Here is a 17,169-nt window from a genome sequence, read left to right on the forward strand (position 1 = left end):
CTCTTCCTTGAAAGAAGGAATTTTGGCTGAGACAATAGGGCCCTGTCTGCTCTGGCATGGGAGGTGGTGGCTGACTCAATTCTGCTCCCCCTAAGCCCTAACAAATGTCCTCAAGAGAGGGGGGCAGTTTTCCCCTTGGTGCCCTGGGCTGCCCCCCTGCCCCTTTGTGACGACTTGCCCTTCTAGCTTTCCTCAGCTGATCTTGCTTTTTCTCCCATAACCTGACCTGCTTTGTTCCCTGCAGCTGTTTCTCTGCCCCCTAACTCTCTCCTAGTCTGTGTCGGGTTGAAGGGGGTACTGGTGGTGTTACAGAGCTCGTAGCTTCTGATCTGGGGAGTCCAGAAATAGGGGCCTCAGAGGGTTGGAAAGATACTTCTAGGGAGCCCTTTGCTGGGGCGGGGATGAGGGTGGTGGGACTTGACCCTACTGAGCTGACCCTGCTGGAGCTAAGGAGGAGGCTTGTGGGAGGGGGCAGGAATGGGAGGACTCTCTGGCCCAGCCCCTCCTCTCCTTCTTAGCCTGCCAGGCCCACCCACCAGTCTGAGCTGCTTCTGCTGAGGCTGGTCTGCCTGAAGCCTCCCAGGAGAAAGGAGAAGCCAGGTGGGAATGGAGAGAGCGAGGAAGGCAGGTGGGGAGAGAATTTCAATGGGGAGAGTGGGGTTTACTCAGAGACTTAGGGTGGGCGTGAGTTGAGGGGTGTTTTGTTGGAGCAAGGGATGTGCATTTAGGGCGTACGTGATGGTGTGGGTGTGTGAGGGGAGTAGCAGTGTGTGAAAGGTGTGGAGTTTCCAGGTGCTTGGTTTATGTGTATGGTGTGAGGGTATATAGCTAGGGTTTTTTTTTTTTTTTTTTTTTTTTGTTTGAGACAGAGTTTTGCTCTGTCACCCAGGCTAGAGTGCAGTGGCACGATCTTGGTTCACTGCAACCTCTGCCTCCCCGATTCAAGTGATTCTCCTGCCTCAGCCTCCCAAGTAGCTGGGATTACAGGCACCCAACACCACGCCCAGCTAATTTTTTGTATTTTTAGTAGAGATGGGGTTTCACCATTTTGGCCAGGCTGATCTCGAACTCCTGACCTTGTGATCCACCCGTCTCTGCCTCCCAAAGTGCTGGGATTACAGGCATGAGCCACCATGCCCGGTCAGCGAGGGTTTTGAAGGTATGAAGTTATAAGAGGGCATGTTAAAGACAGAAGGGTCGGCTGTGCATGGTGGCTCACACCTGTAATCCCAGCACTTTGGGAGGCTGAGGCGGGCAGATCACCTGAGGTCGGGAGTTCAAGACCAGCATGACCAACATGGAGAAACCCTGTCTCTACTAAAGAAAACAACAACAAAAAAAAAACAAAATAAAACCGGCCGGGCATGGTGGCTCACGCCTGTAATCCCAGCACTTTGGGAGGCTGAAGTGGGCGGATCACAAGGTCAGGAGATTGAAACCATCCTGGCTAACATGGTGAAACCCTGTCTCTACTAAAAATAATAATAAAAAAAGCCGGGCGCGGTGGCAGGCACCTGTAGTCCCAGCTACTCGGGAGGCTGAGGCAGGAGAGTGGCATAAACGCGGGAGGCGGAGCTTGCAGTGAGCCTAGATCATGCCACTGCCCTCCAGCCTGGGCGACAGAGCAAGACCTGTCTCAAAAAACAAAACAAAACAAAACAAAAAATTAGCCAGGCGTGGTGGTACATGCCTGTAAACCCAGATACTTGGGAGGCTGAGGCAGGTGAATCACTTGAACCTGGGAGGCAGAGGTTGCGGTGAGCCGAGATCGTGCCATTGCACTCCAGCCTGGGCAATAAGAGTGAAACTCCTTAAAAAAAAAAAAAAAAAAAAAAAAGGAGGGTCATAAGGGGAGGGTTGACTGTGTGTCCCTCCAGGTTGTGCAGAGGGGATGAGAAGTAGGTTAGAGGGGAGGTGGAGGGAGTGTGCTAGGATGTGAGCTTTTATGATGCTGAATGGATCATGATATGCTAAGGATAGGATAGCGCTGGGTTGTACACACAGGTGTAGGCAATTCTGGTGGCTAATATGTAACAGTGAATGTCCTGACTCCCTTAGAGGGCACCTGCAGAGTGCCCTTGGAGGGACTAGTGCTGGAGAAATTAATAGGAGAGAGGAAGGACATCCATTAACCTTTTCTTGCCTGCAGCCTGTAGGGTCCAGCGTCAAAGAGAATCATGGGGTCCAGGGCTGAGCTGTGGACTCTCTTAGGCGGATTCTCCTTCCTCCTGCTACTGATATCAGGCGAGGGGGCCAAGGGTGGATTCCTCAGAGAGAGGTGACAACAGAGGGGGTGGGACCCGGGTGAGCTCTTCTCGGGAGCCTTCTGTTGGGGATGGGGCTTGACAGGAGGCAAAACTTAACTGAAAGTTTAGAATGGGGGTGAGAGGCTGTCATCTGGAGGGGGCGCGGGGCCTCAGTAGCCTCTTGAGGGAAGTGGGACTCCTGGCTCCCCAGGGCCTGGCCTACTCAATCTCTCCCACCTCATCCTCTGGCATGGACGCAGTCAGGGAGTCTGCTCCAAGCAGACACTGGTGGTCCCGCTCCGCTATAACGAGTCCTACAGCCAACCAGTGTACAAGCCCTACCTGACCTTGTGCGCTGGGAGGCGCATCTGCAGCACTTACAGGTGAGGGATGGGGAGACGGGACCCCAAGAACCCCGACCAGGACCCGTACTCAGGGTCCTGAGCCAGGCGCTGTGTTCCAGGACCACGTACCGCGTTACGTGGCGGGAGGTGAGGCGGGAGGTGCAGCAGACCCATGCAGTGTGCTGCCAGGGCTGGAAGAAGCGGCACCCGGGGGCACTCACCTGTGAAGGTGAGGCTGAGTCTTCCAGGCCTTGCGGGGAGGCGCGCCCCACGGAGCTGGGGAGCTGGGTCATCGGTTAGAGACTGAACCCCACTTCTCTGTCTGCAGCCATCTGCGCCAAGCCTTGCCAGAACGGAGGCGTCTGCGTTAGGCCTGACCAGTGCGAGTGCGCCCCCGGCTGGGGAGGGAAGCACTGTCATGTGGGTGAGTCAGCTTGTCCTCCCCACCTACCCTGGCGCTTTCCCCCGCCCCCTCTCTCAGCCCCTTCCTCTTTTCGGTAACTAGACGTGGATGAATGTAGGACCGGCATCACCCTCTGCTCGCACCGTTGTCTTAACACCGCAGGCAGCTTCACCTGCGGCTGCCCGCACGACCTAGTGCTAGGCCTGGACGGGCGCACCTGCACGGAGGGGTACCCAGAACCCCCAACCAGTGCCAGCATACTCAGCGTGGCCGGTGAGCGGGCAGGAATACAGGCCACCGGGGGAACCCGGGACAGGCGTCCAGGCTTGGGCAGTGGTTATGTTCTTGGTCTTCTTTGTCCCTAGTTCGGGAGGCTGAAAAAGACGAGCGCGCTCTGAAGCGGGAGATTCGCGAGCTGCGAGGGCGCCTGGAGCGGCTGGAGCAGGTAAGCTAAGCCTGCTGGGTGGGGCGAGGCCCGACGTCACTATCCATACCCTGAGGCATCTCTTCCTTTGTAGTGGGCCAGTCAGGCTGGGGCCTGGGTCCGAGCGGTGCTGCCCATGCCGCCTGAAGAGCTGCAGCCACAACAGGTGGCTGAGCTGTGGGGCCGGGGTGACCGGATCGAATCTCTCAGCGACCAGGTGCTGCTGCTGGAGGAGAGGCTAGGTGCCTGTGAGTCCTCACGCTCCTCCCGCCTTGACTTCTATTCCCCAACCTTCCCCAAGACCCCTCCCCATTCAAGCACGCCCTCTTTTCTCCAAGCCCCCTCTCCAACATTCACTGTCCTCATGCTTCTCCACTTCACCATCGTTCTCTTCTGAAATCCTGTCCCCAGCCCAATAGTTTCACTTACTGTTTGGTGAGAGTGGCAGTGTAGTCCACTCCAGGCTGACCACAGCCACTGTGTCTGCCATGTCATTAACCAGGCTCCTGTGAGGACAACAGCCTGGGCCCTGGCCTCAGTCATCGATAAGAAGCCTCTACAGCACCCCTAATTTATACAGAAGCCAGACCCACTAATCCTCTGGGATTGGCCGACTGTGAGCTGCAGATAAGGCTATCAACCACCAAAGAGCAACGAACAATGGAAACTTCAGAGAGCTGAAGAAAGGGGGAGGCCTGTGTTCTGGGCCCACCCCTGAGTCTTCTGGCTGGGGGCAGGTTGCCTGGGCAAGAACTGCTTCTTCGATTCCTTAACAAATGCAACCACCAAGCACCCAGATCTTTCTCTCTCTCTCTTTATTTTCAGTTTTTTGCTGTTATCCAGATAATTAATAAAAACCAACCACGCAAAACTGGGTCCCACCCTCTCCTTTTGCTCCCAGCCTACCTCCCCAGTTGTGGGAATAGGTCTGGAGCGAGAGGCAGGGAATGGCTAATGCCACCGGGAAGAAATGAAAACTGGCTCAGAGAGGGGGAAGCCTCAACAGAAAAAGAAATAAATTAAAAGCCCTCCTATCCCCTCCAGCCAGGGTTTGTTCCTTTCCCCAACTCCCCAGGGGGCAGAAGTGAGCGCAGCACCTGATGTCTGCTTCTTCCCCTTGTGTCTGGTGAAATGGTGCAGCAGGGCTGCAGGGGGCTGAGTGGGGTCAGGTCCACTGAAGAACTGTACCATGGGGACAAAGAAAACCAGAAATGTGGAGACTGAACTGGTATCCCAGAGAGTACACAACCCTGGGCATCTGGGCAAGGGCAGGCATGAGACCTCTGAATTAGAAGGGTCCAGCCCCCACTGACGGGAGGCTACACTGGGAGGGAAGGTGAAGGTGCTGAGGAAAGCTCCCAGGATGAGCCTGGGAGGACTGCTCCAGGTATCAGCTTCCAGCCACAGGGTGAGAAGTCCTCCTCACATGGATGAGTCCATTGAATCCATGGACTTTGGGGTGGGGGAGAATTGTTCCACAGAATGGATGAGTCCACTGGCCAATGTGGAGTAGAGGGGGAGAGAAGACCACACAGGAAGAGACTCCACTGTCAGGATGGAATGTTCCCCACCCTTGTGTAGGCTGAGTCACTGGAGATGAGGGGGAGGCAACTGTCCCACAGACAAAACAGTAGGAGGTGGGGGTCAAGAGTGGAGACTGCACGGAGGCAGGAGTCCATGGATGGGGCCAAGAGGGGGCAGGAGTGGCGCTGTATCCACATTCACTTCAGAAGTTGAAGATTCCAAAGAGGAGAATAAGTGGGGAGAGGGGAGACAAGGAAGAAGGTTTGGCCCTGCTTCAGGGCCCACTGGGTGGGTAGGTGTGGGGAAGAAGATGGGGACAGATGGGAGGAGAGCTCAGAGCCAGGGTTCACCCACCCCCGCCAGGCTTCTTCAGATAGTCACCACCACCCCGGCCATCGGTGGAGATTTCCCGGAAAACAGTGAGCATGGAGTGCCGGACTCTGTCAGCCAGAGCTGGGACGTCATCTGGTGTCAGCCCTTCTGTGGGCACTGGGGGCAGCACCCGCACCTGACATTGTCCTGGGGCAAGGGGAGCACCATCATGGCCTGTCCACCCAGGTCTTTGCCCACAGGTGGGGCCCAGCTTCTGAGGGATACTCTTCCTCAACCTTTCAGTTCTCTTCCCCCAACCCTGGACAACCATCCCTGGGCTTGCCAGCTGCCACTTCTGAGGCCCTTCTATACAAAGCCTTCTCCAATTCCCAGTCCAGACATCTCCTCAGCACTCCTCCAGCCCCCCTTTACTGCTGAATGAGTGTTATTCATTACAGCTTTGTGCACACAGGCCTTATCTTTCCTGCTAGATTAGTAACAGCCTCTCTTGGTGGCACCAAGTGCTACCCACCTGGCAGGGTATGGTGGTGCTTGGTAAAGACTTATTGGCTGCTGTGGGTTAAACTAGATGACCGTGTGGACATCTCATGGCTCTGACACTGAATGATCCCCCTGCCTCACAGGGATGTCCTCCCAGCCTCTCAGGACACACCCGACCCCAGAACTGCTCAAAGCCCTCACCCGAGGTGAAGCGGCGCTCCTTCTTGCAGTAGAAGTCTTGGTAGGAGGACATGACTATGGGGACAATGGGAACCTGGGGAAGGGGTAAAGCAGGTCAGTCCACAGCTCTCTTCTGAGACTCCTACAATAAGCCCCTGCCCAGACATGAGGGAATGGTGGGGGTGGGCAGCTGAGTAGCAGAACAGGGAGCAGTAGTCACCTGGGCCTGCACTGCAAGATGGAAGGCGCCACGTTTGAAGGGCAGCATGGAGCCGTTGTGGTTTCTCGTTCCCTCAGGAAACACCCAGACCCTCACCTGGGGGAGAAAGAAGGTCAAGGAAGACAAACACATATGGAGGAGTCAGAGTAGGTGTGATGTTATAATGGGACCTCTGAGGCCCATTGGCCCTGCATATCAGTTTATTTACAACTATTCTACTTTCTATCCCTCCAATCCCCCATTTCCCCAGGATGACTCACGTCCTGGGTGAGCAGGGTCTGGGCGACCTCAGACATGACACTGATGGCATCCCCCGTGCGCTTCCGGTCGATGAAGATGACTCCTGCCAGCCAGCAGGCCAGCCCGGCAGAGCCAGCCCACAGTAGCTCACGCTTGGCAATGGGCACACAGCGGCCTGGCAGCACTTCCATCATCCCTTGGGCAGGGTGGGGGTGGGTGAGGATTGGGGTGGAGGCAGTGTCACAGAAAGCAACCCACCTCACCCAGATCATCACCCACTCTGGTAGGGACTGGAGGTGAAGGAGGAGACTAGGCAGGGGGAGCCCCAAGTGAAGGAAAGGGTAACCAAAGGTGTATGTACCCTGCTTATGAGGGCAGTTCTACCCAGGGAATGAAGGCCTGAGCGGGAGACAAGGGGGCAATGTCCCAGAGGAAGGAGAATTAAGGATCTCAAGGAGAAGATATTCTAGGGAAGGTTCCAGGAGGGGAGGCATGACTGGGGGAGGTGTGCCCTGTGGTGGGGTCTCACCAAGCAGATCGAGGGAGCTCTGGTGGTTGGAGACAACAACATAGGGCTGTGAGGGAGGGAAGTGGTGAGCCCCTCGCACCTCCACTCGGATCCCGTACAGGTATTTGATGTGGAGCAGCATTAGACGCAAGATCCTGTGGGGTCACGGCAAGGGGTCCCAGTGGGATCCATTGATGTCCATCTGCATGCCTCAGCTCCCCCCAACCCTACTGTCTTTCTGACCACCTTTGCAGTCCTCTCCCCATTCCCTGTCTCTGGTCTCTCTCAGTCTTTTCTACACACACCATGCCCCCTTCCCCCAATCCACTACTCGCTTTGTACCCTTAGGTTCCCTCATTGCCCAAGACCCCTTGCCCCTCACTTCATGTTCTCAACGTTGCGTCCTCGCACGGCACACACAGGGATGGCGAGCACAGCCAGGAAGAGGATCCAGCCATTGTAGAAGGCCATCTTGAAGAAGTACTTGGCACTGGGGCTGCAGAACCACAGGGTGGGCAGCAGGAAGAGCAGCAGCAGGAAGAGCAGCAGCAGCAGCATCCATGCCCCTGGCCAAAACTCCATTCTGGCCACCTGCAGGGGATGGGGCAAGGGACAATCAGCCTGGTTTCTGGAGGACAGTGGGGTACGCAAGGCACAGAAGGCAGGGTTGGGGACTGGTGCTATGAGGACAAGGGCCAGAGAAACAAGCTGGGGCAGGGTTCCCATTGAAACCTTCCCAGGAAGCCTCTCTAGGATGAGGGTGGTGGAGATAGAGCTCAAGACTGCTCTCCCATTCCTCTTCCCGAAGGCTCCAGATATATTCAGACAAGAGACACAAGACATGGACATCTACAACTCACAGATACCTGACAATAAATGACAATAAGAATGATAGTAACACTTGTAGCTGGTAAGGGTCTTATAATGGTCTATACTTGTGCCGTCCAAGAAAGTAGCCACCACCTACATGTGGCTACTGAGCACTTGAAATGCAGCTAGTCTGAACTGAGGTGTGCTGGAAATGTAAAATACACATCATATTTCAAAGACTGAATAAAAAACAAAATGTAACATATCCCATTATTAATCTTTTATACTGACTACATTTTGAAATTATAATCTTGGGCCAGGCGCGGTGGCTCACGCCTGTAATCCCAGCACTTTCGGAGGCCGAGGCAGGTGGATCACAAGGTCAGGAGTTCAGGACCAGCCTGAACAACATGGTGAAACCCCGTCTCTACTAAAAATACAAAAATTAGCCGGGCCTGTTGGCACATGACTGTAATCCCAGCTACTTGGGAGGCTGAGGCAGGAGAATTGCCTGAACCCAGGAGGTGGAGGTTGCAGTGAGCCCAGATCACACCACTGCACTCCAGCCTGGGCAACAGAGTAAGACTCTGTCTTAAAAAAAAAAAAAAAAAAGAGAGAGAAAAGAAATTATAATCTTTTAGATGTATCAGATTCAAGAAAATACATCACTAGGCCGGGCGCGGTGGCTCAAGCCTGTAATCCTAGCACTTTGGGAGGCCGAGACGGGTGGATCACGAGGTCAGGAGACCAAGACCATCCTGGCTAACACGGTGAAACCCCGTCTCTACTAAAAAATACAAAAAACTAGCTGGGCGAGGTGGCAGGCGCCTGTAGTCCCAGCTACTCGGGAGGCTGAGGCAGGAGAATGGCGTGAACCCAGGAGGCGGAGCTTGCGGTGAGCTGAGATCCGGCCACTGCACTCCAGCCTGGGCGACAGAGCAAGACTCTGTCTCAAAAAAAAAAAAAAAAAAAAAAAAAAAAAAAAAAAAAAGAAAATACATCACTAAAATTAATTTCACTTTTTGCCTTGTAAAAATGTGGCTACCATAAAAAAATTATATATGTGGCTTGCATTATATTTCTGTAGAATAGCACTGGTCTATATATTAAGTTAAACTCTTAAAATGATCCATACAATAGTCTAGAAAGTACTATTATTATTTACATTTTATAGGAAATAGGCCCAGAGAGGCTAAATAACTTACCTGAGATCATACAGCTCCTGAGTTAGATCTAAGCCGCCTGTGTTCCTAACCACTCGGTTATGCTGACACTGGTATGTACTGCATATATATATACGAACACAGCACACAGCATATATGGTGACTGTGACAGAACACACACAGCCATATACCCAGGGGCCAAATGGCAAGATTAAAAGTTCATGTCACTAATGCCAACACACAGTCATACAAAGACTAACATGTTCACACACAGACACAAATTTATAATTACACCCAGTGACAGATAAAATAATGTGAATGCGTAACTAGTAACTAGAAAAATCCCTCTCCACCCAGGCAGCTCCCCCATTCCTAGGTAGACTTATGGACATACCTGGAATAGTTACAAAGACCAATCCTACCTCCACACAGGCAAATGAATCCAACTACCCTTTCCCTTCCTTCTAGTGACACTTTGCGTGGGCAGGTACAGGGTGTAAGGCCTCACCAAGTGAAAAATGGAGGGCAGGGAGTAAAGGGGACATAACAGCACTTGCCCTGGGAGAGGAAAGGGCTCAAGAGGAAGAGTGGCAGGAACACAGAACCTGTGTTCTAGGTTCTTCCTCCTTCCTCCACTCTGCCCCACTGTTGGGGGCAGGGTAACAATTCACAAAAAGGGTGTACAGGCAAATACCTGTCATTCCTACTGAGGCCACAGGCACTGTCTTCCCATGACGGGAAGGGCTATGCTCAAAGGTAAGCCTATTGCCAAACAAGAAGGTAACAGGCAATAGAGGAAACAGGAGACCTTGTCAGTTGGAATACTGTAGGCTTTCTGAGCTGCTCCATCCCACTGCCCCTACAAGTTCAGAACAGCATCATTTCTCCCCTGAACTATGTGGAGTAGGCTCCTAACCCCCTCCAATCCATCTTCCACGTAGCAACCACAGAGATTTTTCTGTTAATACAAATTTTTCTGAAACGCAGAGCATTTCCCTGTCTTGCCTAAAGGTTCTTCTTGACAAGTTGACTTCTGCTTACATCTTCGACCACATCCTCACAAAACTCTTTTTGTTCCAGTCAAACTGATTCACTTCAGTTCCTCAGACACCATGATCTTTCACGCTTCCGCACCTTGAACATGCTGTTCCCTTTGGCTGGAATGCCCGGATCTTTTCCTGCCTCACACAGCTCAGTGTCACCTTTCGGAGGGCTGCCTGAACCCCTCCAGGCCTGTGCTTTCATTACACTTTTATCTTGACCAGTGGGTCTTGAAGTGTAGAAATGCAAATTATTAGACTTCACCCCAGATCTACTGAATCAGAAATTCTGGGCATTAGGTCCAGCAATCTATTTTTCTTTTTCTCACTCAGACTGGTTTTGAACTTCTGGCCTCAGGTGATCCTCCTGCCTCAGCCTTCCAAACTGTTGGGATTACAGGTGTGAGCCATCGTGGCTGGTTAGCAATCTGTATTTTAACAAGCCCTCTGGTGAGTCTGATGTGCGCTTGAATTTAAGAACCACTGATCTTGACAACACACTATGTGTTGACTGGCATTTTTGTTTCCCTCCTTAGGCTGTAAGCAGCTTAAGGACAGGGACTCTGTCTTATCTCCAATACCAGGACAATAGGAGATGGAGTAGGTGCTCAACAAACACTTGCTGAACAGATTCTAAGGCTATATACACACCCACAGAGCCACAACTAATGACAGAGATGGCAGTTCTGATCACAAATTAGATAGTTACCCTCTTGAGTAGTACTGACTACTAAAAGAAAAGTCACTGAGAAAGTAACGAACACATGAAGCCTAATGGTAACCGACTCTGAATAGACACATGCAATACATGGCCATAATGAAGGCAGAGTAACAATAATCAAGAAGAGGTCATGTCACAAGAGAAATGCACAGAATGGGATTAACATGCCACAGGGAAAGATGCTGCTCTCATCAAATGTGTGCCAACAGTGAAAAGAATGGAAGATAATGTCCATAAATACCAACGATGGGGTTCACAGCAGGATTGACCCTGTGACATGCATTGATCCCATGGACACAGACTGTACACAGTCACTGGAAAGATAATGTTTGTGTAGAGAGGTATGGGCCAGGGAGGTCACCAAGGTAAGGCATGCAGGGATGGTTCTTTGCAGACCTGGAGACCCAGTTACCTTCTTCTCTAACACTTGATATTAAGTGACCCTCTTCAGAGAACAAAAGTCCAAGGATTTAGAAATGCAATGGAGGGCCAAATTTAATGAGCGTACGGTTCATAAAATACACTGACGATAAATTTATAACACACATTCTATGGTCCTGTTACATCAGTGTATTGTGCAAAGGGGCATACACATGTGTTCTGTGAACTGTGACTGGGAAAACACAGCAAACGGGCCAACTGAGTCAGACATGAGTGTGTAGGCTATTCAGCCAAGCCATGGGATCCCACACATGAAGACTACTGCAAATGGTAGGACCACAGACATGTCAACCAAAGTAAAATAAGGTATATAACCTTCACATGCTGAAATAAACATGCCAAAACATAAAACGTGCAAGTAACAGGAAACTATAAAACAGGTGCAATATATGAAAACTCACACACATGCGGTACTTGAACATGTCAAAACTGGATGTGAGACGTGGACACAAGAACGGAGAATGGGCAATTCTGATGGAAAATAACACACCATTTCTACACAGCCTATGGAGAGCATTGGGACAACCTAGTTGCACACAAGCCATTAAACATGTCAAAGGCACACAGACTCAATGTAGAAAACATGGCTCCCATAAGGCATTTGTGTGTAAGGGTCCAGCAGTGTGGAAGGCCACTGAGAAACAAGAGGTCCTGTGCCTAGATGGAAACAGAGGGGCCTAAGGGTATATTCCTAAGAGGCAAATTCTGCTGGCCTTCTCCCCTCATGACCCCCGCAAGAGTCATGTGGGGTCAAAGGGCAAGAAAAGGAATTGGGGAAGGTGTAGGGAATTCCCTCTCCAGGATTCCCTGTGCACACTCCCAGTCCCAAATTCACAAGGGTTTCCATTTCTCCCCCTCCCGTGTCTCTTCCATCCTTCCTCCCTCTCAGGTCCCCTCTCCTATCCCCAGCAACCCTCTTCCCAGTCAGCCCCTCTCCTTTCCCCAGCAACCATCTCCCCCAGTCGGCCCTCCCAGACCCAATCTCTCCCCTTCCCCTCATCCTAGTCGCTTTCAGCACCCTCTTCCCTCCTCCTCCCATCCCTTTCCCGCCCACACCTCAGTGGGGTGGGGGGCCTGGGGGGCTGGCCCCCTCCCCAGCCAGGCTGCGGCAGCGGTGGTGGCGGATGGCTGTGTCTCTGCCTCTGTCGGGGTGTCGGTGCCAAGGGGGTGACGGGATTTGGGGGTGTCCTAGCCCCGGCCGATGGAGGGGAGGTGGGAGTGGGAGGTTGGGCCCATAGCGGTAGGAATGGTGGGGGGTTGTCCCCCCAGCACCCTCCCTCCCTCCCTTTCTGCTGTCTTTCTGAGGGCTGGGGCTTCTGCTGCCGCTATTCCCCCCCCCACCCCTCCCCAACGCCTGCTGGTTTCCGGGGCCGGCCAGGAAGTGGAGGGCGGTGATGGGCAGCCTGTTTTGCCAATCGTCTCCCAGAAACTCAGGCATCTCCTCCCCACGTCTACCAGTGTACTCTTGGGAGCCCCGCCCCAGGAGGGCTCAGGCGGGCCCTCCCTCTGCCTTTGCTCCCATCTCTGGCTCCAGCTGCATCTTTTTATTCTCTAACTCCCTTTGAGTTCTGGATCCCCTGGTGCTGTATTTCTCCTTCGGCACATTCCTTCCTTTATTCTCTATCAGCTCTCTTTTAACTGCCACTTTTACTTGGTCTCTTTTTTTCTCAACTCCGGTTATCTGCTGCTTATTCCCCGCAACTATTCTTAAGGACCCCTCTTCCCGTTCCCCTTTCAATTCTAAGCATTTATCAAACACCTACCTACCATATGACAAGCATTAAGTTCACCTCTCTTCTTTTTCTCTCCAGGACTCCATCTCACCCCATCTCACTCTCCAGCCCTCTGGTCTGGTTTCCTTTGCCCTTTGTCCCTCACTATCTCCCAGCTGTCCAGCTCCCCCCTCCACCCGCCTTCTCTGACCTTTAAAGAGATCTCTTTGGCCTCATCCCTGACCCTTTCCTTTTCCATGCTCTTTTCCTTCTGTACTTTTTCTTTCCTACTTCCTTCCTATCAGTCTCCTTACTTCCCCAAGCTGAGACAACCCCTTCTCACAACATACAATATGGGTACATCTTTTCTTCCAATGGAAATTGGGCGTCAGGAGTGCTTTCTAGAAAAAGACAAAGTGAGGAAGAATGCCGATTCCTCTGGATGAGGATGCCTCCTTAATTTGGTAGCCATGTATCTAGTTTTCCACCCCCTCTTCTCTTCCTCCACTCCCATTATCACTTTACTAGGATCATTCCATCACTTCACTCTCCTTCATTTCCACCTTTCCCTCTCAATATCTTAAACCTCCAGTTTCCTGAATCCTCATCTGCCCCAGTCCTTCTTTACGCAACTGCTAACTTCTCATCTTTCCTTACTTTTGAGTCACATGGGATCTTTTATCAAGGTCCCGCCTCTAGCCACACCTTTACCCTGCATGAGTTTACATGCCCTCGGGAAGAGGATTGGTAGTGGGAAGACTGTTACCTAGTTCTGCTCCTTTGGACACAGTGAGGGTCAGTGATTGTAGGAAAGGCCCAAACTCTCCGGGGTCCAACCCTGGAAGAAGACCCTATTTCTGATGGGCAAATTATAAGGAGGAAAGGGCGGGTCTTAAGGAGACCCCCCGCGGGTCTCCTTAAAAGGGGCGGGCCGTGCCCCTTCTGCACCAGTCACAAAGAGGGTGAGCGCAGAGCTTTTCTGCTCTGAAGGTTTAAAACGGAGTTTAAGTCAATCCTGTTCTACTCTGTGTACAACATTAAGAAAGGAGTGGGCCTTTAGTTCAGTTTTGCTCTGTAAATCACCTAAAGTGGGGAGGGCTGAGTCGTCCAGCCGAATGAGTTAACACCAGCTCCGCAGATCGATGTTCGTACTATCCAAACGTCGGGCTAATCCCAGTTCTGCTCCCTTAACTAAAAGTGAGGGGCAGACCCAAGTTCTGCTCTCTACGTCACCAAAGGAGGTTGGAGCCATTTTGAACCCTGCGACCCTAGTGTTTTCCCTCTTTCCCTAGCTCTTCGCCGTCTTTCCCGATGTCGGCCAATCAGGGGAAAAGGAAAAGGCCCAATCAGCAGAAAGTCCACAGCTGAAGGACCCGGATGAAGCGAGCCGAGGACTTGGAAGTGCAAGCCTCGCCAATTGTAGAGCAGTCACCATAGCGACAAGATAGGGGTGAAGAGGTGGAACAAGATAAGGTTGAACCCTCACGCCATTGGCCCACCCCCGTCCCGCCGCGTGCTGCGCAGGCGCGTTTTACCTAACCACCATTTTCCGTCAAGTTCTAGCCAATGAGTTGCTTTGGAGCCATACGCTCCAAAGTCCAATAGCAATCCGGACATTCTCAGAAAGAGGAAGCGAAGGAAAGAAAGGGGCTTATAGTGGGCGAGGTCTATAGGTAGTCCCGAGCAAATTGCTTCTGGCTTTGGTTATGACTGACAACTACTCAGACGAATAAAGCCCTCCGCGGCCAGGCGACAGGGTGTAGCGAGTTATTACCAATCCCTTGGCATTGCACATTGACTTAGACCGTATCAGCCAATAGCCATTGTGCGAAGGCAGGACCACACTAACCTTTTCCCGCCCCTGTCCTTTGGGCCAATCCTTTCTTTTGAATTCTTTGTGATTGGCAGGCATTCAGGCCAATAGTGATTAGGAAACCTTCACGCCTGCCCAACGATCCTGGGCAGGAGGTGGTTTCTGGTTTGTTGGGGCGTGTGTATGTGTATTTGGGGGGACTGAAGGGTACGTGGGGCGAAACAAAACCGGCCATGGCAGCAGCGGAGGAGGAGGACGGGGGCCCCGAAGGGCCAAATCGCGAGCGGGGCGGGGCGGGCGCGACCTTCGAATGTAATATATGTTTGGAGACTGCTCGGGAAGCTGTGGTCAGTGTGTGTGGCCACCTGTACTGGTGAGAATCGAGGAGAGGGGCGGAAGGCGGTGGGTCTCGCTTATATACTGGGGAGGCTAGGAGCGAATAATCATACAGTCATACAGATAATCGGAGGGCACGTTCCCATAGGTGAGGCCCGACAGGAGACATAACGACTTTGCTGGTATGTGTGGGTGGGAGTATAATGTCTCTACGGTCGAGATCTGTGGAAAGAAAGGTCTTAGGAACCAGGAGCGGGGGCATGTGATGTGCTGAGAAGAGGAGGTGGGGCGGGGAGTGGCGGGACAATGTGAGACCCGAGCCACCTTACCCCAGAGAAGCGAGGGGTCTTAGCTGTGCAGGTGGAAACAGATGAGACACAAAGGTTAAGGGGAGGCACGCATCAATTGAGTCGGGGAGAACCAGGAAATATGGATCACATTCAGATGAGATCTGGGAGGGGGTTGGTACGAAGGCACTGTGGAGAGGCAGATTTGAAAGGTTAAAGGGTCGTAAAGACAGGGACATTATTGAGCTTGAAAGTGAGGAAAAGGTGTAATGGGAGAATGTGCTAGTAAAGGGGTTTGGTTTGGAGTGATGGGGTTGGGGTTGAAAAGCGGGGTTGGGGTTGAAAAGCGGAAACCCGGAAAGAGGTGGCTAAAGGGAATTAGAAATTAACTTGAAAGGCAGAAAAGAGAGGGCACGAAAATTTGTACGTGTTTGTTGGGGAGAGGAGAAAGGAGAGGGTTGAGTGTGTTGAGGATGGACAGAGCTTTAGATGTTGGAAGATCAGACAAGCAGGAAGGCCAAGTTGGCTGGCATGGTAGAGGTTGCAGAAAATCTGAAAAGCAACAGCAGGTTGCCTGGAAAGAGGAGTGAGATGGGATTCTGTGAAGTCTGGGGGTCTGTGTCTCTCTTTTCTGTAGCTAGTTTGACTTTTTTTTTTTTCTCCCCCATCCAGTTGGCCATGTCTTCATCAGGTGCGTACTCGGGAGATGAAGAGGGAAATGGGGAGGTCTGAGGAGCTGGAAGACCCTCTTGTATACTGGAAACCACTTTTTTTCTCCCCAGTGGCTGGAGACAAGGCCAGAGCGGCAAGAGTGTCCAGTATGTAAAGCTGGGATCAGCAGAGAGAAGGTTGTCCCGCTTTATGGGCGAGGGAGCCAAAAGCCCCAGGATCCCAGGTGAGAGACTGGAGGTGTTGCTCAGGGAAGATTGAAGGCTTCTGCCCTTGGAAAACGGTGTGGAAGATGACAGGAGAAAATTCTCTGTTAACTTTCTCTCTCCTCTTCCTCAGATTAAAAACTCCACCCCGCCCCCAGGGCCAGAGACCAGCTCCAGAGAGCAGAGGGGTGAGTCTTCCTGTCCAGTTGTGTCCCTTCCTTGACAGGTTTTCCGGCTTCCCATCTGACTTTTTCTACCTCCCTAGGCATTCCAGCCATTTGGTGATACCGGGGGCTTCCACTTCTCATTTGGTGTTGGTGCTTTTCCCTTTGGCTTTTTCACCACCGTCTTCAATGCCCATGAGCCTTTCCGCCGGGGTACAGGTAAGAGTCACATTCAGCTCCCATCAGGGAGCCCTGTGAATCCCCTCAGGCCCCCTCCCAGCCTAGAAGCATATGCTTCCACAGCTTTCCTCTCTCCCACAGGTGTGGATCTGGGACAGGGTCACCCGGCCTCCAGCTGGCAGGATTCCCTCTTCCTGTTTCTCGCCATCTTCTTCTTTTTTTGGCTGCTCAGTATTTGAGCTATGTCTCCTTCCTGCCCACCTCCAGCCAGAGGAGAATCAGTATTGGGGGTCCCTGCTGACCCTTCCTTACTCATGGACCCCCTTGACCTCTCTATTTCTGTTGGCTAAGGCCAGCCCTGGACATTCTCCAGGAAAGCTTGGGGAGGAGGAGTGAAGTCTGTGCATAGATGGGAGAGCCTTCTGCTCAGAAGCTCACTCAGTAACATTATAATTCTCTGCCCTGGGGAAGGAGGATGGATTGAGAGAATGTCTTTCTTCTCTTCTAAGTCTTTGCTTTCCCTGATTTCTTGATTTGATCTTGAAAGGGGGGCAAAGCTCCCTCTGACTCTTCCCCCACTCCCATCTTATTGATTTAATTTAATTTTTCACTCCCCAGAGTCTAATATGGGTTCTGACTCTTAAGTGCTTCCTCCCCCTTACTACCTCCTTTAATACAAATTCAATAAAAAAGGTGAAATGTATTGATGGGATCTCTTCCCAAGT

At 52.1% G+C, this 17,169-nt stretch overlaps 3 protein-coding genes across 8 annotated transcripts; 2 read left to right on the forward strand and 1 right to left on the reverse strand.

Moving 5' to 3' along the window:
• Positions 1-525: 525 nt before the first annotated feature.
• EGFL8 (EGF like domain multiple 8) lies at positions 526-4,292 on the forward strand. 3 transcript variants are annotated; one of them, XM_025383504.1, is made up of 9 exons: positions 526-624; positions 2,150-2,278; positions 2,507-2,629; positions 2,710-2,819; positions 2,919-3,014; positions 3,096-3,266; positions 3,359-3,438; positions 3,512-3,665; positions 3,920-4,292. In XM_025383504.1, the coding sequence occupies exons 2-9, from the start codon at positions 2,178-2,180 to the stop codon at positions 3,964-3,966; spliced, it is 882 nt and encodes a 293-aa protein (XP_025239289.1). In that variant the 5' UTR covers positions 526-624; positions 2,150-2,177; the 3' UTR covers positions 3,967-4,292. The 3 variants fall into 3 exon arrangements, with proteins under 3 accessions (XP_025239289.1, XP_025239290.1, XP_025239291.1); XM_025383505.1 differs by having other exon boundaries at positions 526-600; positions 3,920-4,288; XM_025383506.1 differs by lacking the exon at positions 526-624 and having other exon boundaries at positions 1,650-2,278; positions 3,920-4,288.
• Positions 4,218-14,435, reverse strand: AGPAT1 (1-acylglycerol-3-phosphate O-acyltransferase 1). Of its 4 annotated transcripts, none has more exons than XM_025383496.1 (7): positions 14,325-14,435; positions 7,285-7,493; positions 6,924-7,057; positions 6,415-6,590; positions 6,155-6,250; positions 5,956-6,028; positions 4,218-5,460 (listed from the first exon to the last, which is right to left on the reverse strand). In XM_025383496.1, the coding sequence occupies exons 2-7, from the start codon at positions 7,482-7,484 to the stop codon at positions 5,288-5,290; spliced, it is 852 nt and encodes a 283-aa protein (XP_025239281.1). In that variant the 5' UTR covers positions 7,485-7,493; positions 14,325-14,435; the 3' UTR covers positions 4,218-5,287. The 4 variants fall into 4 exon arrangements, with proteins under 4 accessions (XP_025239281.1, XP_025239282.1, XP_025239278.1 ...); XM_025383497.1 differs by lacking the exon at positions 14,325-14,435 and adding an exon at positions 13,556-14,079; XM_025383493.1 differs by lacking the exon at positions 14,325-14,435 and adding an exon at positions 12,845-13,658.
• On the forward strand, positions 14,394-17,144 carry RNF5 (ring finger protein 5). Its single transcript, XM_025383507.1, has 6 exons — positions 14,394-14,975; positions 15,898-15,916; positions 16,008-16,120; positions 16,234-16,288; positions 16,366-16,483; positions 16,586-17,144. Exons 1-6 carry the CDS (start codon positions 14,836-14,838, stop codon positions 16,681-16,683), a joined length of 543 nt encoding a protein of 180 aa, XP_025239292.1. The 5' UTR covers positions 14,394-14,835; the 3' UTR covers positions 16,684-17,144.
• The last annotated feature ends 25 nt before the right edge of the window (positions 17,145-17,169 follow it).

The sequence above is a fragment of the Theropithecus gelada genome, chromosome 4 (genome assembly GCF_003255815.1).
Source record: "Theropithecus gelada isolate Dixy chromosome 4, Tgel_1.0, whole genome shotgun sequence".
In the NCBI taxonomy this organism is placed as follows: Eukaryota; Metazoa; Chordata; class Mammalia; order Primates; family Cercopithecidae; genus Theropithecus; species Theropithecus gelada.

Bases quoted from the DNA above. Each gene is read 5' to 3' on its own strand.
- EGFL8 (XM_025383504.1), top strand. From the start codon at position 2,178: ATGGGGTCCAGGGCTGAGCTGTGGACTCTCTTAGGCGGATTCTCCTTC. The intron at 3,015-3,095 runs GTGAGTCAGCTT...TTCGGTAACTAG, and splicing joins AGGGAAGCACTGTCATGTGG to ACGTGGATGAATGTAGGACC. The intron at 3,439-3,511 runs GTAAGCTAAGCC...CTTCCTTTGTAG, and splicing joins GCCTGGAGCGGCTGGAGCAG to TGGGCCAGTCAGGCTGGGGC.
- AGPAT1 (XM_025383493.1), bottom strand. The intron at 7,058-7,284 runs GTGAGGGGCAAG...GTGACCCCACAG, and splicing joins CGCAACGTTGAGAACATGAA to GATCTTGCGTCTAATGCTGC. The intron at 6,591-6,923 runs GTGAGACCCCAC...ACCCTGCCCAAG, and splicing joins GAGCTCCCTCGATCTGCTTG to GGATGATGGAAGTGCTGCCA.
- RNF5 (XM_025383507.1), top strand. From the start codon at position 14,836: ATGGCAGCAGCGGAGGAGGAGGACGGGGGCCCCGAAGGGCCAAATCGC. The intron at 16,289-16,365 runs GTGAGTCTTCCT...CTACCTCCCTAG, and splicing joins CAGCTCCAGAGAGCAGAGGG to GCATTCCAGCCATTTGGTGA. The intron at 16,484-16,585 runs GTAAGAGTCACA...TCTCTCCCACAG, and splicing joins GCCTTTCCGCCGGGGTACAG to GTGTGGATCTGGGACAGGGT.